The sequence below is a fragment of the Stenella coeruleoalba genome (assembly GCF_951394435.1).
Source record: "Stenella coeruleoalba genome assembly, chromosome: X".
Classification (NCBI taxonomy): Eukaryota; Metazoa; Chordata; class Mammalia; order Artiodactyla; family Delphinidae; genus Stenella; species Stenella coeruleoalba.
Window position 1 is genome coordinate 24,532,170 of NC_137152.1, and position 25,653 is coordinate 24,557,822.

The following is a 25,653-nucleotide window of genomic DNA, read 5'->3' on the forward strand; positions in this document are numbered from 1 at the left end:
CTAATTTATTTGCATCTTGAGAATGTTAGTTGGAAATGTGGACTGACTTTCTCATTTTAATAGTATTTTAGGTTGAACAAAATGAAATTGTCATTTTCATGGAATAAAAACCTCAAGTACCAGCAACTTCATATGACCCAACCTAATACAACATTTTATCCATGAAGAAGGAAAATAATTCAAGGTTAAGAGCACAGACTTGGGTCACAGTTTACCATTTATATACAGACTTAACATGTCTGTGAGACACGTTGGGCAGGTTCTTTAACCTTTCCAAGTTACAGTGTCCTCAGAAATAAAATAACAGTATTAGCTACCTCATTAGGTGATAATCAGAACCAAATGTAATTATTGAGTGATTTTCAAAGACAAGTTAATCATGCTCCACCTTCACAATTTCTTTCATTTCTGCACTTGTCTTTATCATTATACACTAAATACTTTCCCTTAAAATAATCATTTTTTTACTTTTTACTTAATTTTCATCCTAAGCTATATGATTTCATATATACATTAAAATCATATGTATGTACACACTATATATAAATATATATGTACACACACGTAAGCTCTGTGTGTGTGTACACACACTCGTGTGCGTGCACTAAGACATCCCCCAAGGGGATAGGATGATGTTATTGGTTCAGGAGCCACACTTTGAGAACCATTGGTCTAGAGAGGAAAAGCAGGGATCTATTTGTCTGGGAAACACTGATGTAATTGTACCAGTCATTAAAATATTGAACCACACAGGCTGCACACCAAGTGTCCCCATACAACATCTGCCACCCAGTTATGCCGGCCCCTTCTCCAAGAACCTTCAATTACACATTCCTACATTCCACCTATAAAAGATGCAATACCTGACAAAGTGCTTACTGGTATATCCATTCTTACTGGTTAGTCTCTGACTCCAGGTTTATAAGATGAAACCACTATTAAACATAAAAGATTATTCGAGGTTCAGACTTCAGATTTTCAGGCAGAGCTCAAGAAATTTCCCAGAACCCATGGATTAGTGTAGGGTATGACATTGTATAGCTCTCCCACACCTTATATCATCAAGCTGTATCGGACTTCCTGGTCCTTTCTGATGCCTCAGGACGTTTGCACAGGTGATTTCTTCTATTCAGAAAATGTTTACCCCTTCCTCTTCACTACTTCCTCTTACTTCAGACTTTAGAGTTATTCAAATATTAGTGCTTCAGAAAAGCCTTTCCTTACCTCACAGACTCAGTTCTGTTACTCTCATTTCATAGCATGATCACAATTACAATTAACTAATGGCCTAATGAGCTCTATATTATCTATGGCCCCCATCCTCAGAATGTAAGATCTGTGACTGTAAGGGGCTGTGTGGGTCTTTCTCACCTCTCCATTCATAATATCTAAGTACTCAATAATTTTACATTTAATAAGTGTATGACTCAGTTTTTTAAGTCTCAACTCTCAGGCTATGTGTTGTGTAATGACACCATTCATAATGAACCCAGGTCAACTTGGAGCTGCTTTTATGTCTCCTCTGAATGTATATAAATCTAATTATAATGATTTCCTTGTACTACTAAAATTGTTGATGTATGAATTTCCATAAAGGTCTCTAAGCTACTTGAATATAAGGATATTTTCTTTTGTCTGTTCCTAACAAACAGGAGTTTCCAGCACAGATATGGAACTCAGTGAATATTTGTTGAATGAAACGTCTGTCCAAAAGTAAAAATATATATATATATATATATATATATATATTTTTTAAATGAAATCCCTTATTAACACTAACACATGTGTGTTAGACTTGAAACATTTCTTCAAGTATAAGTAATAATGTGGGATTTTTTCCTTAGTTTATACATTGTGAGATTTTTAGCTCAATATAACAAGAAACGGGGCAGGAAAAACAACAAACACAAGGAATGATATTGCAGCCAATTTTCATGAAATCTTATTATCAAGTCAGTTCTCAAGGGATAGACTAAACGAATAAAGTAAAAGATTTATATACCTTGCAATGTCAGGATGGTGTTCATTGCCTAAGAGACTTAAACTAGCAACTTTTGAGTTTTTGCTTCCACTTAAATGGATGCTTCATCTATGTTGTTTCCCATAAAAATAAAACATCTACTTCTTGTGTTTGATAAATGAAAGCTTGTTCTCATAGACTTTTGATTACAGTGTGCCTCAGGAGACATGTGTCTCTATAAGGTTAAAGGTGTAATGGTAAATTGTATAATCTAAATTATTTTAAAACACTCTCAGTTATGTGTGTATTTTGTATGTTTAAACATGCAGACTATTGGAAATTTCTGGTAAAGATTTTATAAATCAGAATAATAAATTTCTAACTGGAATTATGTCCTCTTTATTGACATAAAGAGATCAGTGTGCAGTATACTATGGTTTTCAAAAATGCTTTAAACATGCCTTCATGAAGAATATTTACCTTAAAACAGGTACTAATACTTCTCATTTGAGTCTCAACTTTTTGTTGAATTAATGGATGAAATAACCTAATTTTTTTTTCTCTTCGGGGGCATTTTATGGTTTTATTTTTTAACATCTTTATGTTTAACATCTTTATTGGAGTATAATTGCTTTACAACGGTGTGTTAGTTTCTGCTTTACAACAAAATGAATCAGTTATATATATACATATGTTCCCGTATGTCTTCCCTCTTGCATCTCCCTCCCTATCCCACCCCTCCAGGCTGTCACAAAGCACCGAGGTGATCTCCCTGTGCTATGCAGCTGCTTCCCACTAGCTATCTACCTTACGTTTGGTAGTGTATATATGTCCATGACTCTCTCTCGCTTTGTCCCAGCTTACCCTTCCCCCTCCCCATATTCTCTAGTAGGTTTGTGTCTTTATTCCTGTTTTACCCCTAGGTTTTTCATGACATTTTTTTCTTAAATTCCATGTATATGTGTTAGCATACGGTATTTGTCTCTCTCTTTCTGACTTACTTCACTCTGTATGACAGACTCTAGGTCTATCCACCTCATTACAAATAGCTCAATTTTGTTTCTTTTTATGGCTGAGTAATATTCCATTGTATATATATGCCACATCTTCTTTATCCATTCATGTGATGATGGACACTTAGGTTGTTTCCATCTCCGGGCTATTGTAAATGGAGCTGCAATGAACATTTTGGTACATGACTCTTTTTGAATTTTGGTTTTCTCAGGGTGTATGCCCAGTAGTGGGATTGCTGGGTCATATGGCAGTTCTATTTGTAGTTTGTTTTTTTTTTTTTTTTTTTTTTTTTTTTTTTGCTTTTGGAAAAGTCTGTATTTTTATTTATTACATGTATTTTTATATTCTTTTTTACTTGAAAGATTTGAGGCCGATTATCAATTATGAGATGAAGCAGTATATTCTTTTTTTTTTTAACATCTTTATTGGGGTATAATTGCTTTACAATGGTGTGTTAGTTTCTGCTTTATAACAAAGTGAATCAGTCATACATAAACATATATTCCCATATGTCTTCCCTCTTGCGTCTCCCTCCCTCCCACCCTCCCTATCCCACCCCTCCAGGCTGTCACAAAGCACCGAGCCAATATCCCTGTGCCATGCGGCTGCTTCCCACTAGCTATCTACCTTACTACGTTTGTTAGTGTGTATATGCCCATGACACTCTCTCGCCCTGTCACAGCTCACCCTTCCCCCTCCCCATAACCTCAAGTCCGTTCTCTAGGAGGTCTGTGTCTTTATTCCTGCTTTACCCCTAGGTTCTTCATGACATTTTTTTTCTTAAATTCCATATATATGTGTTAGCATACGGTATTTGTCTTTTTCTTTCTGACTTACTTCACTCTGTATGACAAACTCTAGGTCTATCCACCTCATTACAAATAGCTCAATTTCGTTTCTTTTTATGGCTGAGTAATATTCCATTGTATATATGTGCCACATCTTCTTTATCCATTCATCCGATGATGGGCACTTAGGTTGTTTCCATCTCTGGGCTATTGTAAATAGAGCTGCAATGAACATTTTGGTACATGACTCTTTTTGAATTTTGGTTTTCTCAGGGTGTATGCCCAGTAGTGGGATTGCTGGGTCATATGGTAGTTCTATTTGTAGTTTTTTAAGGAGCCTCCATACTGTTCTCCATAGTGGCTGAACCAATTCACATTCCCGCCAACAGTGCAAGAGTGTTCCCTTTTCTCCACACCCTCTCCAGCATTTATTGTTTCTAGATTTTTTGATGATGGCCATTCTGACTGGTGTGAGATGATATCTCATTGTAGTTTTGATTTGCATTTCTCTAATGATTAATGATGTTGAGCATTCTTTCATGTGTTTGTTGGCAGTCTGTATATCTTCTTTGGAGAAATGTCTATTTAGGTCTTCTGCCCATTTTTGGATTGGGTTGTTTGTTTTCTTGTTATTGAGCTGCATGAGCTGCTTGTAAATTTTGGAGATTAATCCTTTGTCGGTTGCTTCATTTGCAAATATTTTCTCCCATTCTGAGGGTTGTCTTTTGGTCTTGTTTATGGTTTCCTTTGCTGTGCAAAAGCTTTGAAGTTTCATTAGGTCCCATTTGTTTATTTTTGTTTTTATTTCCATTACCCTAGGAGGTGGTCAGAAAGGATCTTGCTGTTATTTATGTCAGAGTGTCCTGCCTATGTTTTCCTCTAAAAGTTTGATAGTGTCTGGCCTTACATTTAGGTCTTTAATCCATTTTGAGCTTATTTTTGTGTATGGTGTTAGGGAGTGATCTAATCTCTTACTTTTACATGTACCTGTCCAGTTTTCCCAGGACCACTTATTGAAGAGGCTGTTCTTTCTCCACTGTACATTGCTGCCTCTTTTATCAAAGATAAGGTGACCATATGTGCGTGGGTTTATCTCTGGGTGTTCTATCCTGTTCCATTGATCTATCTTTCTGTTTTTGTGCCAGTACCATACTGTCTTGATTACTGTAGCTTTGTAGTATAGTCTGAAGTCAGGGAGCCTGATTCCTCCAGCTCCATTTTTCGTTCTCAAGATTGCTTTGGCTCTTCGGGGTCTTTTTTGTTTCCATACAAATTGTGAAATTTTTTGTTTTAGTTCTGTGAAAAATGCCAGTGGTAGTTTGATAGGGGTTGCATTGAATCAAATTCTATGAAACATTTAGAGAAGAGCTAACACCCATCCTTCTCAAACTCTTCCAAAATATAGCAGAGGGAGGAACACTCCCAAACTCATTCTGTGAGGCCACCATCCACCCTGATACCGAAACCAGACAAGGATGTCACAAAGAAAGAAAACTACAGGCCAATATCACTGATGAACATAGATGCAAAAATCCTCAACAAAATACTAGCAAACAGAATGCAACAGCACATTAAATGGATCATACACCATGATCAAGTGGGGTTTATTCCAGGAATGCAAGGTTTCTTCAATATATGCAAATCAATCAACGTGATACACCATATTAACAAATTGAAGGAGAAAAACCATATGATCATCTCAAGAGATGCAGAGAAAGCTTTTGACAAAATTCAGCACACATTTATGATAAAAACCCTGCAGAAAGTAGGCACAGAGGGAACTTTCCTCAACATAATAAAGGCCATATATGACAAACCGACAGCCAACATCGTCCTCAGTGGTGAAAAACTGAAAGCATTTCCACTAAGATCAGGAACAAGACAAGGTTGCGCACTCTCACCACTCTTATTCAACATAGTTTTGGAAGTTTTAGCCACAGCAATCACAGAAGAAAAGGAAATAAAAGGATTCCAAATCGGAAAAGAAGAAGTAAAGCTGTCACTATTTGCAGATGACATGGTACTATACAGAGAGAATCCTAAAGATGCTACCAGAAAACTACTAGAGCTAATGAATGAATTTGGTAAAGTAGCAGGATACAAAATTAATGCACAGAAATCTCTGGCATTCCTATACACTAATGATGAAAAATCTGAAAGTGAAATCAAGAAAACACTCCCATTTACCATTGCAACAAAAAGAATAAAATATTTAGGAATAAACCTACCTACGGAGACAAAAGGCCTATATGCAGAAAGTTATAAGACACTGATGAAAGAAATTAAACATGATACAAATAGGTGGAGAGATATACCATGTTCTTGGATTGGAAGAATCAACATTGTGAAATAACCTAAATTTTACCTTTCATCCTCACCATGAAATTGTGTGATTGATAGGCAAGATATTGTCTCACGTCCCTGATGCCGGTATTCAAATTGAGAACATTTAAGAAGTTAGTTCTAGGGCATATAGCCAGGCTGTGAACCAAAACCAAGCCTTTGGACTTTAAATCCATTACCCATTGGTAATAGGTAATTACATTACCCTATTTTTTTTTTTTGGAAAAAAAAAACAAAAATGCATTCTTTGACTTATCTACTTCTACATAACAAATGACTCCAAAACGTAGTGGCTTAATACAAAAGTTTATAATTATATCGTGATTCTGTAGATCAGGAATATGGGCAGGGCTCATCTAGGTGGTTGTTCTGCAATCGTGGTATGACTGGGGTCACTCATTGGGCTTCATCAGGAAGCTCAACTACTAAGAGAGCATTTTATCCTCCAGAGTTACTTTCAAGATGGTCTCTAATCATTCAGTAGTCTAGCTTGGGCTTCCTTACAGCATGGCAGCTGGGTTCCAATAGAGAGAATACAAAAGCTACCTGTTCTCTTACAGCCTATGCTTGGAACTCGTATAGCGTCACTTCTGCCACATTCTGTTGGTCAGAACAAATCACAAGGCCACTCCATATTCATGAGCATGGAAAATGGACTCCATCTCTTGATGGCATGACAAAGAATTTTGTGGCCGTCTTTTACCACCACACATAGTAAAATTAAAATAATGGATATATAAACAAATGATTGCCAGGATATACTACTAACTCAGTTACCAGAGATGGCTCACACTTTATTTAGCATGTTCACATTTAGTTAGCTATATGAAACTTTCTAAAAATTGGGATGTGTGAACTATAATAAGTTAAAGAAAGAATAACTTCAGAGGTGATTGATTATGGGCTTTATTGATTTACCTTCCTTCTTAATGTCCAATGATGCCCAAACCATGTGAACACACATTTAGTTATAAATGTCAATAATTTTACCTAGTAATAGGTTTAATAATAGTAAGTAAAGTTGTTTTGACAGAGGCAATAATAGGCGTCTTTCAAATTTTCAGTTTACATAAAGTTCTAATGGATCTCCAGAATCAGCAACTGAAAGAGTTACATGACTGGCTAACAAAAACAGAAGAGAGAACAAGGAAAATGGAAAAAGAACCCTTTGGACCTGATCTTGAGGACCTAAAACGCCAAGTACAACAACATAAGGTTAGTATATTTTATGCTATTTGTTTTCATCTGAAAAACAAACTAAGTGTATATGTGTATTACGTACATACACATGCCATGGTTTATAGATGAGAAAGAATTAAAGCTTCAATTGAGAAGAGTTTTAAAATAATTCTTACCTAATACTTTTTGTGATGTTTACTTTTTCAAATACAAAATAGCTAGGCATTTCATATTTGAAAAAAATGAAATATATTCCTGGAAGAGAACAATGCCGGCTATGTGATTTATTAAAGTTTTGGTTTCTTAGAAGAGGGTCTCTGTAGGGATTACCTGCAAATCAAATTTAAGTAATAAGGCAAGATTTTTTAAACATGGCTTTACCTTTGATTCATAAGGTCTTAGAGCAGGCCAAGCTTGATGAAAAATGAACATATGTAACATTGCTTTCCTATAAAATATAGCATCTAATAATTTTAATATTTCCATGTTACCTTTCTTCAGTTTATTTGTACACTTACAGTTATGCTCCCTGGTTTCCAGAAAGTATTTATTGTTTCTGTGATTAGAATTTCTACAGAAATATTTTTCTTTTCAGCTTCCATTTTTAATTGAGGTATAACTGACATATGACATTATATTCATTTCAGGTGTGCAACAAAATGATTCAATATTTGTATATACTGGAAAATGACCACCACAATAAGTCTAGTTAACATCCACCACCATATAAAGTTAGAATTTTTTTTCTTGTGAAGAGAGCTTTTAATATTTACTTTCTTGTCAAATTTTAAATATGCACTATAATATTATTGATTATAGTTACCATGTTCTGCATTACACCCCCATGACTTACTTATTTTGTAACTGCAAGTTTGTACCTCTTCACCCCATTCACCCATTTCACCCAGTCCCCAAGCCCCCTCCCCTCTGGCAACCACCATTCTTTTCTCTGCATCTGTAAGTTTTGTTTTGTTTGTTTGTTTGTAATGGTTTTTAGATTCCACATATACTTGAAATCATACAGTGTTTGTTTTTGTCTAACTTATTTTGCTTACCATAATTCCCTCAGGGTCCATCCAATTTGTCACAAACAGCCAAGATTTTATTATTTTTTATGTGTTTTTATGGAATATATACAACATTCCAGTGTATATATACACCACACTTTCTTTATCCATTCATCCGTCAGTAGACACTAAGGTTGTTTCCATGTCTTGGCTACTGTAAATAATGCTGCACTGAACGTGGGGGTGCAGATATGTTTTCGAGGTAGTATTTTTGTTTTCTTCAGATAAATATCCAGAAGTGGAATTGCTGGATCATATGTAAGTTTTATTTTTAATTTTTTGGAGAACAACCATACTGTTTTCCACAGTGGCCACACTAGTTTACATTCCCACCAACAGTGCATGAGGATCCCTCTTTCTCTACATTCTCCCCAACACTTGTTATTTCTTGTCTTTTTGATAATAGTGGTTTTGACTTTGCATTTCCCTGATTAGTGATGTTGAGCATCTTTTCATGTGCCTTTTGGCCACTCATATGTTTTCTTTGGAAAAATATCCAGTTCCTCTGAACATTTTTTAATCAGATTTTTTTTTTTTTTTTTTTTTTTTTTTTTTTTTTTGCTGTTGAGGTGTATGAGTTCATTATATATTTTGGATATTTTGGATTTTAATCCCTTACCAGATATGTGATTTGCAAGTATTTTCTCCCATTTGGTAGGTTGCCTTTTCATTTTGTTGATGTTTTCCTTTGCTGTGCAGAAGCTTGTTAGTCTGATGTAGTCTCACTGGTTATTTTTGCTTTTGTTCCCTTTGCTTTTGTACTCAGATCCAAAAAATCATTTCCACAACTAATGTCAAGGAGCTTACCACTTATGACTTCTTCTAGGGGTTTTATGGTTTCAGGTCTTACATTCAAGTCTTTAATCCACTTTGAGTTGATTTTTGTGTAAGGTAAAAGATAGAAGTCTAATTTCATTCTTTTGCATGTTCTGTCCAGTTTTCTCAGCACCACTTATTGAAGAGACTGTCCTTTCCCCCTTGTATATTCTGAGTGCCTTTGTTGTAAACTAATTGACTGTTTATGCATGGGTTTATTTCTGGGCTCTCTATTCTGTTCCACTGATCTGTGTGTCTGTTTTTTATGCCAATACCATACTGTTTTGATTACTATAGTTTTGTAATATAAATTGAAATCAGGTAGCTTGATGTCTCCAGCTTTGTTCGTCTTTCTCAAGATTGCATTGGCTATTTGGGGCCTTTTGTGGTTCCATACAAATTTTAGGATTGTTTGTTTTATTTCCATGAAAAATGTGATTGGAATTTTGATAGGGATCACATTGAATCCCTTGATTGCTTTGGGTATATGGACATTGTAACAGTATTCTTCCATTCAATGAGCATGGCATATCTTTCCATTTATTGGTGTCTTCTTCAGTTTCTTTCATCAGTGTCTTACAGTTTTCAGCATACAGGTCTTTCACCTCCTTGGTTAAATTTATTGGTAAGCATTTTATTCTTTTTGATGAAATCGTAAATGGGATTTTTTTAAAAAAGAATTGTCTTTCTGATAGTTTGTTTTCAATGTATAGAAATGCAACAGGTTTTTGGATATTGATTTTATACCCTGTGACTTTACTAAATTCATTTATTAGTTCTAACAGTTTTTTGGTGGAGTCTTTAGGGTTTTCTATATATAAAATCATGTCATCTGCAATTTGTGACAGTGTTGCATTCTAATAACCATTATAAAACTAGCTCTGGGTTTTACTGTAAGAACAAAGCCTTGCTCCGTCCATCATCTCTCTCTCTCTCTCACACACACACACACACACACATACACACACACACACACACACACAGAAGAACCTTCATGATTGGCCCAAAATTAGGGTTGCCAGATTTAGCAAATAAAAGTACAAGAAGCCTAGTTAAATTTGAACTTCACATAAACAATGAACTTTTTTTTTAGTGTAAAAATGTCCCCAATTAGTTATTGTTTAGCTGAAATTCAGATTTTACTGGGCATCCTGGATCATATCTGACAACTCTACTCAGGATTCTGTGCTTCTTGGATTTATGGCTTTGAAAGGAAATATCTGCTCCCTCAACTCATACCTCCTAAATGTGTGTCTCACCCAACTTCATTCTTTTTTTTTTTAATATAACTTTTTGTCATACCTAGCTTCACAATTCTTTCATGCAGATCAAAGATACCTTTCTTTTTAAGTCCCAGAGCTGTTTTTTATTTAATGAACTTCAGGTTCAGTGAAGAATGGGGCTGCTTTTGCTATTGTTGCAGCCAAAGCCATCCTTTGGCCACAGCAGCTTAAGATAAAACAGTTTGGGGAGAGCTATAGCTATGGCAATCCCGTCTGCTACCCCGTTGGGAAAAAATAAAGCATCAACTGCATTCTAATTTTCACATGGAAATTGTGACTAAAAGAGGTTCACTTGTCACATAGGTTTTAATTGAACATCTGATAAAGTAGTTACAGCCAGTGCTAGACCTTAAACTGGACCACTTTTTCTGTGTGATCATTCATTCATTCCTCTGGTAGACCATGTATGCATTCTCTTCCCCTTGGCCTACACTGGAAGTTGCGTGCAGACAGTTTCTGTATATACCAGTGGCTTCCTCTCTGTCTGAAGGCATTCACTGGCCACAGGAAAGTCTCAGACAGTTTGAACATGGGCAAAAAGTAGTTAGTGCTGCCAGAGCTGCCATTAACCAAGGAGGGATGGGAAATGATGGATAAGTACCCTAGAATCCTTGCCCAGTGGTGGGATGATTCCAAGGTATCTCTCAATTCCCAGTTTCTCAGAGGTTTCCCAGCAAGACTGGGCCCCAGATGTCCATGGGGTAAACTGTCTCACAGTTCTACCCGCCCATGATGTCTCTTGAGATGACTTCTCAGATAAACTATTTGTACCCAAATATTTGGCTTAGGGTCTGTTTAGGAACAAACTCAACCTAAGACAGCCTTCTTGCCTGGGAAGCCAGAGTACTATCCCAGCTTACCATTAACTAAATATGTAATTTTCAGAAATTATTGAATCTCTCAGGTTCTCCATATTTTCACTTTGGAAATAAAAGTGTTGAGCCACTTGATTTTTAGTGTTCCTTCCAGTCATGGTTTTAATGTTCCGATTAGTTTTAGAATGTGAAGCATTTCAGGCAAGGACAAGACTACAGGCTGTAACATTGAACATCAGAGGGATGGATGTCAGCATTGGATACCTGGAGTCTAAGGAGGAAGCCAGGAAGAGAGGGAGAGAAGTGGCAGAGAATTGTAGGGTAGCCAATAAGGGTAAATGACTTAGGGCAGCTACGAGTAAAGGTCTCATCTGGAAACCAGGAACAGAGCATTGAGGTTAGGCTGTCTAGGGTCTTCATATTCTGCCAATTACCTGAAAGGTTTTGCACTTTGCTCTGGAAGATTTAGAATGAATGGAATGGAAAGTATCTGACTAATATTGTAATAAAATTTGAATAGTTGTCCAATACTTGAAAATGTGCCTTTTCTGATGAATATGAAATTGCTTTGAAGAGCATAATTTGAAACAAAAAGAAAGCAACAGAACTATATGCAAGTTGATTATGTAATCATTTACATCTAGGATTTATTCATATAAGTGTGTAAGGAAAAGCAGAAGGAATTGGTTTGCTGACACAGAAAGTGAGGCCATCTTCCACCTTTAACTGTTTAAACCCACCTCACAATATATTATTTTTTTAATAAAATTAAGACAATGGAAAAACATATTACATAGCTAAGAGAAAGCCTGACAGTTGATAATTCTCTTTTCTTACTTGAAGTAATTACAATGAGAAGAAAATTTTTTGACAAAATCAAACAATTTATAAAGGAGTTGAATTTATTTAAATGGGAAACATGTATGTTTTCTTAGAAGTATACAAGGAGTAAATTTTTTTTTGTTAATCTTTCCAAGCTTCATAAAACAGAAGAAGGGATAAATGTTCTTTCTTTAGGTAACTGAATTCAAACTAAAGCCTTATTTAAATAATCACTGATTTACTTTGCAGCATTTCTTCCCAAGGATTGTTAGTGGATGAAAATAAGAAAATTTCTCATTCTGACAATGAAATACATCAGTAACCTTGGAGTAGTCATAAAGTAACTGCACCCTGCTGCATTTCCCTGCTTCCCACCTAATATAACATTTAGTTTTTTTAGCTTCATATCCTAGACAGTACATCCTCTTTATTTTTTTAAGAGATGATTACAGATGACAGAATTAAAGAAGAGATTCAGGTTTTGTTTCTGGGAATGGATTTAAATTCTGCTCGGGTCAGAGGAGTCTGGCGTGTGCGTGCCCTCTCGCGCACTCTCTGTCTCTTTCTCTGTCTCTCTCAGTTGGAGGGTATATCTTGTAAGTACACCATGCGTATTACAGATATGCTTCTCTCTGTTCTGTGGCAGCATCCTTTGCTATCTTCATTTCAACAGCATTTTATTACAAGGCAGGCTAGAAATTGAACCACTGTAAAATGCCATGGAAATAAGTCACTTTTACTGAATCTGCCAATTAGGCAAGGTAAAACGATCGATCCTATATTGGTGGTTACTATTAAATCTAGCCAGACTGTTAACTCGGGGTAACTGGAAAAAGTTCAATTTGCTGCAAAATTTGGAAGAGACCCGTCATTCTTCATAGCTATTGCTTTGGGGAAAGAATTTAGAGGTTTACTTTAGATCTGAGTCACCCAAAAGTGATTCTCTTGGGAGTGAACAAATTGAAGCTCTCAATATTCTTGTGAAGGAACACGTCAGAAATAATTCTGGTTGGTTATTTCTGTCTTAAGAGAAAGATTTTATTAGTGATGTTGATAAGGAACGAAAGGATTTCCCTAGAAGGAGTGACAATATTATTGAGGACAATAAAAGTCTTATGGGGGCTTGAACTTTCATTAATGGGAAAGCAGTTTGCTATTTTGGAGGGTATTTTAATCAAAAAGAAAATAATTGACTCGGGAATCTTGTCTTGTAGCACAGTCACACTGACATGAGGTTTAAAACTTAGTTTACTAGCTGTTACCAGTTCTTATGAGAGGTTTAGACTTTTGTTACTAGTTACACTGACTCAGTAACAACATCAACAAAATCCTTACCATACAAGTTAGAATTTGCAGGTATCATCGTGACATGTGCACTATGTTACGACTTCAGTAAATGGTCTTTGTTAAGTACTGATTAATACAAATTAAATGACCTCTTAGAAGCTCAGTCACCTATCCTTTCCTTGGAGCTTAGTTAATCACAAACATTTGGATTGCCAAGATTGTGAAATATCTTCTTCTGGTGACCTTTAAAATGATCTAGATAGTTATGTAATGGGAAGATTTAGGTGTAATCCTGCCAAAGAATTTGACATTTCATTTCATTCCATTGAATTTTATTCCATATCACTGAACAAACACTTATTAAAGCAAAATAGCTGCTGTGAAGAATACAGAGATCTACTGTATATGGAATCTTCCTAAAGAAGCTCACATGCTAGTACATCAGATAATGACAAAGAAAACAAGTGACCATTATACAAGGCATAATATGTCAGATGGCTTGAGAATGTTAGAAACAGTGATTTGTTGGGCAAAGGAAATGAGATGGGGCAATAGAAGGTATGTCACTTGCCTAGGTTATGTGCTGCACTCTGCTCACTGCTGGAGGACCACAGCCTGATCATGGAGGGTCTTGATCTGAAGACAAGCATTTGGAGCTAGTCTGTGGGCAATAGGGGTCCATTACTGATGATAAGTGAAACTGAGGAGAGTGGCAATTTGGGAAAGTTTATCTTATATTTTAGGAAGACATATCTTGTAAGATAAACTAGAGCACAGATGAACAGGAGGCCAGAATATGTTAGGAAGATACTGCGTAAAGTATATAGAGTCTGAATCAAAGCAATGTCAATGAAAATTGTTTAAAAAATGTTTTGAAAATCAACAGCAGAACCAAAGAGACTAGATTTAGGGAATTATCACAGAGTTCAAAATAATAGTTTCTGAGACTGGGCAATTGGGAGGCCAAAGTTGGATTTTTAAAAAATAGGCAATACTAAGATAGAAATGCAGTAATTGGGAGGAGCATGAGTGATTCTGAAAAGCCTGAGAATGCCATAGAATCAAGTAGTGCTTTTAGTGACTAATAAGCTCTCTTACATCTTTAGCAAGATTAAAAGTACATGTTATTAGTTACTGCTATGAAATTCCATTTTATTTCCTAGTTTTTCCCCGCGTAACTGCTTAATGAATGTTTGATGGCTATGGCAGTAAAGGTAAACAATATAATTGGTAAAAAAAATATACATATATACTATGCTACAGCCAGAGAACCAGAGCGGCCTCTTATGTGTTTCCCCAATGTCTAGCCAAGTATTTAGCACATAACTGATGCTCAGTAAATGGTTTTTGGATCAAATGCTTTAAATAGTTCTGACTACTTCTGTCACACACAGAAGCTTCATCATTGCTTCCACTCTGACAGAGACATGAAACTTACCATTTAAATAAACAGTAAAATAAAATTTGTGAGTTGGGTCAAGAAAACAACTCATATAGGTGAAGAAGGAACACATCTTTTTTTTACTGCTGTGGCCTCTCCCGTTGCGGAGCACAGGCTCCGGGCGCGCAGGCTCAGCGGCCATGGCTCACGGGCCCAGCCGCTCCGCGGCATGTGGGATCTTCCCGGACCGGGGCACAAACCCACGTCCCCTGCATCGGCAGGCGGACTCTCAACCACTGCGCCACCAGGGAAGCCCCAGGAACACATCTTTAAAGCAACTTACATGGAGATATTATTTCTGGTGCCCTCTCACTAACTTTGGCTTTTTTTCATTCCTCTCTCCCTGTTTCATTCTCTGTTCAAATATCTTAATGGTTATGACCCTGGCATCTTTTTATAAATGTCACAGAAGATGCTACCAGCAGTCATACTTGTGTTTGTCTGTAGAAATCAAGCATGTGAGCCTTGGTTATGAGGAAAAGGAAAACCATTCAATGGAATCAAATCCTCAACTGGCTACCTACCACACATGGCCAGTTCATGAGGAATATGTGCACAGTGGACCAGCCAAAGAAACTATTGTGTCTGTAATCCTACAGCTTTGTTTTTAAATTTGTGTGAGTTAAGTTGAACTTGTGAGTTAGGTTGAACTTCCTATGAATTATAAGGACTCTTTTTTGCCCTTATGGCCTCAGTCTTAGGCTTGATCAGGTCTTTCTTGCCCCGTTAAGCTGGGCTTACAATGTAACCTTTCTTCCGAGATTTTTACTTAGAAAGGAGAGAGAAGGCCCAGAAATGTTATTCTGTCTCTTTCTTTGGTTTCCATATGGACCTTACTTGACCTTCAAGGGGCAGTGAATAAGAACCATGGGAGAAAAGCATGCATCCTCTAGGTGGGAGATGGCATGATCATATCAATAGACAGCATTATGATGAACAGGTTTCAAGAGAGAATATCCAAATAGGAAAGATTCATGAGAGAAAAGTAAGAAAAAATGTAGTATACAAAGAAACTAAGCCATTTAGATAAAAGTAACTTGAACTTCCTGTTAATACTCAAAACCTTATATTAAACACAATTTTGTGATTAGCATTTATCACTAAGACATACCAATGTTAACATTATTTTCAAACAGTAAGAGCATATAGGAGGACCTAACTATTGTGTGTGTGTTTTTTAAAGCAAGCGTTGTGATAGTAGTTTTTCAAATGTAATAGGTTGAATTCAGGTATCACTAGAGGGGTAAAACCTGATACTCGACTGAGTACACACACAAACGCATACACAGGAGTTTTTAAGTTTCTATTCATGTGCCTTATGAGTTATAAGAAACATGTATCTATCTCTTATGCTTATATGAGCTATATTAATATCTCTTATATGAGAGGCAGTATATCACAGATTCTGAAGCCAGACTGCCTAGGTTCAAATTATAGCTCTATCACTTGTGAGCTGAATGACTTTGCAAAAGTTACTTAAGCATTTTGTGCCTCAGTTTCCCCAAGTATGAAATCAGGGTGGTGATGATGATGATGATGATGATGATACCTATCTTATAGGGTTGATAAAAATATATACTACATAATTGCATAAAAGCACTTAGAATAATACTTGATGCCCAGAATTATATAAATTATCTTAGCTGTTATTATATAAGACATGACTTTTACTCAAGCAAAGTTGATTTGTATGGTAATAAAATTCTTTTGGCATAAAGAAGTGGCAAGTTAATGTAAAAAGGGACAACATTACACTTTATGGTCTACAGAGTAGTGTATGCATGATACTCAGTTTTATTTTTTTTAATCTAGTTGAGAAGACATCTAATTTCCCATCAACATACTATAAAAAAGCAGCAATTCCAAGGATAACTTCTCATAATAGATAATGCCATTAATTTAATTAAAAAATAATAATGCAATCCATACCCATGTCCTTATTTTCACAGATCAACTGATTCCAGCTAACAGGTGACTAATTAGAAACTACTGAGCACTGATTCAGTAACATGGCTCAAAATGTTACAGCCCTGTTTTTTTTGGTTTTTTTTTTTGCGGTAAGCGGGCCTCTCACCGCTGCGGCCTCTCCCGCCGTGGAGCACAGGCTCCGGGCGCGCAGGCTTAGCGGCCATGGCTCACAGGCCCAGCCGCTCCGCGGCATGTGGGATCCTCCCGGACCGGGGCACGAACCCGTGTCCCTTGCACCGGCAGGCGGACTCCCAACCACTGCGCCACCAGGGAAGCCCCAGCCCTGTTTTAAAGTACATCAGTGCATCTACCAAAATGTAATTATCCAAGACCCCCTCATCTTAGAGATACCCAGTTTATTTTTTATACTTAATTTCTCCTATAATGCTTATTTATTAGAAGTTTCTGCCCTCTGGGGAGGGTAAAGCAAGAAGGAAAGAAAAAGACCCTATCTCTCACTTAATCGAGTTGGTCTCAGCTAAAGTATCTTTATTTTCCTGAACCAATACAAATTAATTTCAGTTCCCTTCCATAGGTAATGCAACATTAATAATGTAAAGGAATTATTTAAGTATATAAAACATTTTAGAATGCATTTTAGGGGAAAATTCTTCACAAGAAAGCCACAACTGATATGATAATATGAATTTTAAGAAAATATTTTTTCTTGAAAAATAAGTTCATGTATCTTATAACAAAATGCATGACCATAAATCTAATTTCATATAAAAGTAATGTTGAATATTTCATTATGTATATTTCTAAGGAATATATAATTGTTAACTACAGTATACTATCATGTTATGTTTAATATTTCTGTTATGAACAGAATGATTTCTAGTAGTACAACTGGTAATACTCTGTTACTCAGTGGAACTACATTTTTCAGATAATTTATACTGGATAATATTTAATATTCCATTAACAAAGATCTAGGTCATATCTAGTGAGAATGAGAAAACTACTGAAGCACATATTTTTACATGATGTTCTATAGTTTCAGCACACTGAGAATATTTAGTAATTAAAGATACATAATATAATTATCAAGGGTATTGGGAATAAATACTGATGCCCAGAGGAGCTATTTCCATGCATCTTAGTGTAAGAACAAAATGATAAGGCGATGATGTCAGAAATAGAAGAAAATAAGCATTACTTCACTACCTGTCAATTCTACTAAGTACTGCAGTCTCTGATTCTAATGTACTATCTCATTTCACTCCAGTACGAAACCTGTCCTGGAGGGATTTAAATCCCTAATTTGTGGATAAATAAATGTATTCAGAGAGGTTGAGTTGCCTAAGGTAACTTAAATAGTACTTCGTAGACTTGAGCTTGTCGTCTTGACCTGTCTGCCTTTGAACCCAGACTCTTTTCGTCTGTTCTGAGATTCCAGTAACTTTGATTGCAGTGGCGATCGTAGAGGCTAGAGCAAATGCAGAGAGTAGCAAAGAGATTAGAGAAGTATGGCACTCGGTCCCTCAGGCTTGGGAATATCTAGATGGAAAAAATTGAGAGACTGGGTGCATACAAGTCCTCAAACTTAGAATACACAGTAGGGAAAGAGAACACATTAGTAGTGGCTGTGTATGAAATGCTCAGAGTCAAGATGCTTAAGGAAGTGATTTTTCAACATTAATTCTGAAGCTCTTAACTTAAAATTAGGGAAAAAGGGACTAGAAAGGGAATATTGAAGAAAATGGGCTCATCATGAGAATGGTGGTAATGTTTGAACTGGAAGATAATCAGTAGAATTGAATGTTACATCTACATACTAGCCAGTCAATGCAGATAACTTCCTCTGTGGTACACTTGAAACCTTCTACCCTAGCCCTCTCTCCTAATAATCCTGTTCTCTTCTTTTTCAAGAATTATTTTCAGGCTAATGACGTTTTGTAATTATTTATTAGATTTTCTTGGTGTTCACTTTAATTTCTGATTTCAATGGTATAACTGTATGTAGGATGTATGGATAGATGCATGCATGCATGGACTTTAGAGGGAGGAGGAAAGTTAGGAGAATTGAGGGCTGTTATTCAATGATTAGGATCTGTCACTCATGAAATATTTCCTCACTCCACGAAATAGCTCGTCTGACCATGGTAATTTTTCAGCAACGTATGAGACCACTTGATCAATTAGTTTAAAGCTACTGTTGTTAATCTCATGTAAATAATTTGGAAGTTAAAGTCTTATTTAAGGATTTAAAATGTATTATATATTTCTTCAGATCCTAAAGCTTTACTGTAACTTCAGCCCTTCTTTTCCTGGATTTCCAAAACCACATTCTATTTCTGTACATAGAATGCTTATTGGAGGATGATGGCAGCGTGAATAAGATGAGGGTAAATTAAGTGAATATTGGGTTCTTGCAGTATGGTTTAAAGTCTTTGTTCTGAATGTGCCTACATATGAGTTTTTAGAACTAACTAGCTGTTAGTATTTATTGTGTACCAGGCAAGGTGCTAACCAATTGTAGCTTATTCATTCTTCCTAACCATCTAACGAAGTAGGTACTCTTATTATCCCAGTTTTTTGTTTTTTTTTTTTTTTTTTTTTTTTTTGCTGTACGCGGGCCCCTCACTGTTGTGGCCTCTCCCGCCGCGGAGCACAGGCTCCGGACGTGCAGGCCCAGTGGCCATGGCCCACGGGCCCAACCACTCCGCGGCATGTGGGATCCTCCCGGACCGGGGCACGAACCCGTGTCCCCTGCATCAGCAGGCGGACTCCCAACCACTGCGCCACCAGGGAAGCCCTATCCCAGTTTTGAAAATTAGGAAGCTGAGGCTTGGCATGGTTGGAAACTTTCACAAGGTCACATAGCTGGTTAGCAATACATGCAGGAATCAAACTCAGAAAATCTGATGTTAGATCCCACACCTTTAAACATGCACATATTTTTGTCACTCTGTCATCCATACTATGTCCTTTTCTACTTATATTTGGAAAGATGTAGGGGTACATTAATGGTCAGCTCTGTTTTTAAAACAGTTTTCCACATTTACTGAGCCCCCTTCCTGGGATTGGTAAGCATTGGGTGCTTTTTAAATCTTTAAAACATCATAGAAATGGTCTTTAGGGTCCCCCTCTTTGGTAGCTTAGGATTTAGAAGAAACATAAACATTTATTTTAAAAAAAAAGGTTAAAAAAATGGGTTTGCTATAAAGACTAAGATAACTATGCAAGAATGTTTAAGTAAGTGGGTATCAAAATAAAAGCTCTTCTAGGAGAGCCTGTTGAGGAAGCCTATTTAAAATATTTAGCAAATTTATAACAAAAGTACATACTATAAATAGATCCTCATGGGGAAGTAGACAGTACTGTGACCAGTCAGGCTTAGTAAAGTGAATATTGGACTGAAAATAAAATGGCAAGTCATTTCCAGATCATTTCATTCAGGGAATAGATAGAATAAGGAATACAGAGCCTAGCCCAGTGCAGAGGTGATGGAAATAAGGCCGTAAAAATGACCATAAGAGAAAAAGTAACGAGAATGATATACTGCCTACCCCCCCATCATTTCCTAAGAAATCATAAAGTTTTCTGATTTGCCTGGGATGCTTTTATTTGAAAATAAAATCAATTCACATCCAGATGTATTGCATTAGCTAATTGTTCATGAGTATCTAGGGATCTTTTGGTTCCTGAGCTGGATTTTCTAAGATAGTACTTTCCTAAGTGTTAGACTTATCCCATGTTTGTAGAAACTCTTCTGGTTTCTTAAGATTTTTGCACATTTTATATTCAATTCAAGTTTTGTTCTCATCAGTCTTTCCTTTTGTGTACATTTATTTGGCTAAGCTAAAAACTATAAATCACTTAAACTTAATAGTTTACTAAGCATATTTTAATTATATTAATTTAAAGTGATATGTGGGAGTAGATGGCCTTAGAATCCATGCATAACCCATGATCTGTGTTGTTTCTGGGGGGGGTGTGTTTGTGTGTGTGTGTGTGTGTGTGTGTGTGTGTGTGTGTGTGTAGGACCTGCAAGTGTTGGTAATTTCCTGTTGGTTAATCACTGAAGTAGAAGTAGTAATAAACTATGCATATAGGCAACAACAGTCCTTTCCTGTTTCATGTTGTTGAGCATATACTCTGACCAAGGGAAGTATTGTATAACCTCCTATAGAACTTACTGGAGATCCAACCTTGTTTTTGTTTTCTATTACTCTACCTTTCTATTAATTTTTTTTCTTCACCTCTAAGTGTCAAATCTAATAATTCCCTAGCCTTACGTATTTCCATGCCTTTATTTTCCAAACAGTATTTCACATGTATGCTAAGAAAGGATAAAATAGCGTAAGTCTGAAGTAAATATTGAAGTGACTCTTCAGTGGTTGTCCTAAGCCAGATTTTGAAGACCAACTTGTCATGGGTCAGAGCAAGAATTCGGTACCACTGAAACATTTGAAGGAAATAGAGAAAAGTCATATTTAAATCATAAGATGTGAATATGTACTAAGGGAACAACAAATTTGGTCAGATTCTTTAACTAGAGAATAATTTGTAAGAAATAGAATTATTTGTTATACAGAGGTATAACAAAATCTAAGTTGGTCAAATCTAAGCATTTTTAATGTTAAATTTCACTGTTGGCCTTTTTTCTTGTCATAAGGAAAAAAAGGATTGTTAGTTGACATTAGAAAACAAACATTGCTGACATTTGTATCTAATAATGGTATAGAAATTTAATTAGGAGCATGACAGATTTTCTTTAAATTTGATAAGTGTAACAAATGCATTACCCTAAGAAAAATACTGAAAAGAAATACATAATAAAATACCTAGTAGGTATCTCTGTGTAAATAATTTATATTCTTTTAATAAAGAAAAACAGACTTTAACAATCATATGTTACAGTATTTTAACCTGAAGACATTCTCTTCTGATAGGCAAAAATTTTAGTGTATTTCTCTGGGGATACATCTGTATTTGGAATAATTTGGCTCATATTTCAGTTTAATTAGCAAATCAACTGTAAACCTCCATTGTATAAATCCCGCTATGAGAAATTCAAATCCATAAGAAGTAAATATTTAATTAAAAATTAATTGTAAAATAGCTTTTAAAACTTTAATGTACTTTAAAAATTAGTTGCCTTGAGAATCCATGTTTTCTCAAAGAGGGAAGCAGGAGAGTGTACTCTATACCAATGATCAAGGCCCTTATTCATGGATACATAGGTTGACAGAAAGTTTTAACTTTTTAAACTAACCATTTTCTGGATGGCATTTTTGCTAATTCTAAGAATCAACTTCATTAAAAAAAATGAATTCTGGACGTTGGATATTTTATAGTCTTTTGTCTTTTGCAAATAATAAGGGGATTAGCTAATACCGTGATATTCATTAATATTTATTTTTGGAGCTGAGGTCTGGGAAAATAGGAACTGATTACAGTGTTACAATAGCTCTGTCTTGCAGCTATTGAGTATGCTTAGAAAGGTCGGTTTAAGCTTTTCTGTTTTAATCCCTGATTAGGAGTAGAAGAAATGATATAATTTGAAAAAGTCATAGAAGAGAAAAGGAGATACTGGAAATGACTTAAATCAAATAGAGTATATTGCTAATTTACTGCAGTGCTATGCATTCTTCGAGATTTTCATCTACTCTTGAGAACCTTTCCCATGTTCCTTTATTTACCTCTACTGAGTGTAAGTTCAGATGGTTCTCATGTTTGATTTTAAAGCTGTTAACTCACAACTAGCTTTAGTGGTACTTTGTGTTAGCACGTCAGCAAAAGCATAACATGTAAACCCTTGATCACTATGGCAAGAATATAATTTCTGATTATAGAACAAATAGATAAGCAAAACAAAATCAGAAATCTAAGTACTGGAGAAAATAACTAGTATATTTGATCACATATGCTTTAGAAAGATGCAACCTGAGTTTCAAAATAAGTACCTCATGGCTCAAACAATGATTTTCTGTTTCCTTTACTAAAAAATATGAAAACAATAAAAATGTAAAAAATGTGAATAGTATAGCATTATTTCCTAATTGTCTTTAATATATGTAATTAAATATACTCTCATACTTGAGTGATAGGAAAAAAGAATTGGCCAAATTAAACCAATTTATGGTATATTGGACACCAGGATATTATTTTAATTAATATTTTTAAAATTCCTGCTGACATATTTGAAATGTTCCCAGTCCTAGCTTATATAACTCAGAAAGCACAGACTTAACATGACTTTCAAGGGCAACTCTGAATGTTAATGTTTCCATTTTGAGCCTCATGGCAGAAAGAGTTTTATTAACCAGTGTAAGCTCTGGAATGTCAAAGGTGTGATAGGCAGTATAGACTCCACACACAAAATAGGTGGGTGCATAGTCATTTTATTTTAAATTGCTTCACTTGAAAATGTACTGTGAAAATCTGGAGAGAGGAAGTAAAAGTAAGTGATTTTATATAGTGCTCTAAAATGTTGAGACTTGAAAAATAAAAGTCCTAGGATAAAAATGCTCAAACATTTGAGTTTGTGATGTAGCTAATTCTAATAGGTTCCCTTACGCCCGCCATAGGGTTCGAATAACTAAGAGCTAGTCTGATAGGTGCCAGGCATCATTGTTTCATAAGTAGGGATTCCAGGTTTTCTAGAAAGTAACAGGCTTTGTCCCAAACCTGCTTCTTCATTCTTGTATTATATAATAACACGTTCTAAGAGGCAGACTAGATGACCAGGAATTTTGCATACTCATTTAGGGATTTCCAGGTAGTAATTAGTGTAGTGTGATAAGGTCCTGGAGGAACTGGATCTCCCAAGCAGGGTGTCTTGGATCTAGAGCAGCCTCCTCTGTTTAGTCCTCCTGTTTACTGTCTGTTTATTCCTCTGTTTATCCCTGTTTATCTTTACAAAAAATCTATACACTGTGATTTTTAAAAGATTGGAATACTGTTTTGGGTTATATGTGCTTGATAGTATAATTGTAATTACACTTAAAAAAAAGAATCTCACCCATTAGATTGTAATCTTTATGCAGTCAGGAAGGGTCAAACTCACCTGTGAATATTGCCCTCACCCCTCCACATGGTGCTATTCATTTAACAAGAGTTTGTTTATCTTTAGTTGTTTGGAATATCTAGTGAGAAGGACAGGGGGCATCTCTGTTTCAGTGGATCTTATGTTCCAGTAAGTAAAAACAAACAACAAATGACTAAACTAATACATAAGAAAAATCTGAGTGTGAAAATGTTATGTTTAAAAAGTTATAGAAATAGTAACTAAGAAGCAAATTTAGATAGCATCTTCATGAAAAGCCTCTCTGTGCAGGTGACACTTAAACTGAGTCCTGAATGATAAGAGTGAGAGATTATTTAAACATACAGAGGAAGAGCAATTGGGGTAGAGCAAATAGCTTGACACAGTGTGGAAGAGAGAGAAGACAAGTATGACTGAAACATAGTGTCAGAGGGCAAGAATGGTATGCAGTTAGATTAGAGAGGCAGGAAGGTGCTAGATCATACAAGGATTTCAGGTTTAAGGATTTGGATTTTTCCTCTTAGTGTGATGGGGCTCCATTGGTTTTTATCCAGAGGAATGTCATCTGATTTATAGTTGAGCAGAGTAGAAGGAACCAACCAGCAAAGGAGCTAAAAAGCAGCTCTTAGTGAGGTAGGAGGATAATCAGGCAAGGGTGGTACATGAAGCTCAGGAAGAGAGAAGAGAGGATCAAGAATGAAGGAGTGGTTAATTAGGTTAGTAATCAAAATGTCAAGTAAGATGCTATCAAAAAATGGCTATTGGATTTGGGAACCTGGAGGTTGATGGCACACTTTACAAGAGATGTTTTAATGGGATAGTGGGTAAAGGGACAATAGTAGGGTAAGGAAATAGAAAGAGTAATGTAGAAAACAAAATATTTTTTAGTGAAGAGGGACACATAATGAGGCAGTAGCGGGAGGGGATTTTGGGGTCAAGAGTTTGTTTTGTTTTGGTTGATAATGGAGAACTGTAGAGAAGGAGGAATTGCAGATGCTTGAGGCGGCCAGGTATTTTAGGAGAAAAGTCCTTGAAAAAGTGAGAGAAAGTGGGGTAACGGGCAGCATATCTTAGTATGCCTTTCTCAACAGATGCTTTCTCTCTATATACTTTCACATTCAATTGACAAAAACGTGCAAATTTTGCTGAGCACCATAGCAAAAAATTTGCTTGAAATGATTCCAGTCTAATAAAAAACTGTATTACCCAAAGCATGGCAGAAATAAATCACACTCATTTGGGAAGAAATGTTTCTGGCATACAGAGCAGGAGACTATTATTTTAATTTCCTTTTTAAAAACACTTATCTTTCAGGTGCTTCAAGAAGACCTGGAACAGGAACAAGTCAGGGTGAATTCTCTCACGCACATGGTGGTGGTGGTTGATGAATCTAGTGGCGATCATGCAACTGCTGCTTTGGAAAAACAACTTAAGGTCAGAATATTTTCTTTAATACACTAAATATGTCATTCAAAATAATTAATTGCAATTCAGAAAATATTTAGAAAATTTAAAATGTAATTTGTATGTTACAAATATTTAGAATGCAATGTATTCATTTAAACTAATTCAAATTATGTCCCATTTGTGGGATGTTTGTGCATAATTCCTTTTCATTATATACTGTTTGCTCACACTAGCTTCCTGGTCTTTGGGGAAATACATAAATGCAGATCTGTTTTTTAATTATAGTTGAATAGCATGCATTAGATAACTCGTCAGAGGAATATTATTTATGCTCTCTTCAAACCTACAGTCTAAAAGAGGACAAAGGTAAGAAAACACAAAAAGGATCACATTCAGTCAAATAAGAAAAAGTTTAACACCTTCATTATATTTTTTCCTGGAAGCCTTCAGCTGTAGTCTCCATGAGGAC

General features: G+C 35.8%; 1 protein-coding gene across 16 annotated transcripts in view; it reads left to right on the forward strand.

Annotated features, from left to right (window-relative positions):
* DMD (dystrophin) overlaps positions 1-25,653 on the forward strand; it is a 2,843,071-nt gene that overhangs the window by 1,307,832 nt on the left and 1,509,586 nt on the right. For all 16 annotated transcript variants that reach the window (XM_079909736.1, XM_079909735.1, XM_079909718.1 and 13 more), the window contains 2 exons: positions 7,170-7,320; positions 25,092-25,211. In XM_079909736.1, coding sequence (XP_079765862.1) covers positions 7,170-7,320; positions 25,092-25,211 — 271 coding nt within the window. The remainder of the gene's footprint in view (positions 1-7,169; positions 7,321-25,091; positions 25,212-25,653) is intronic.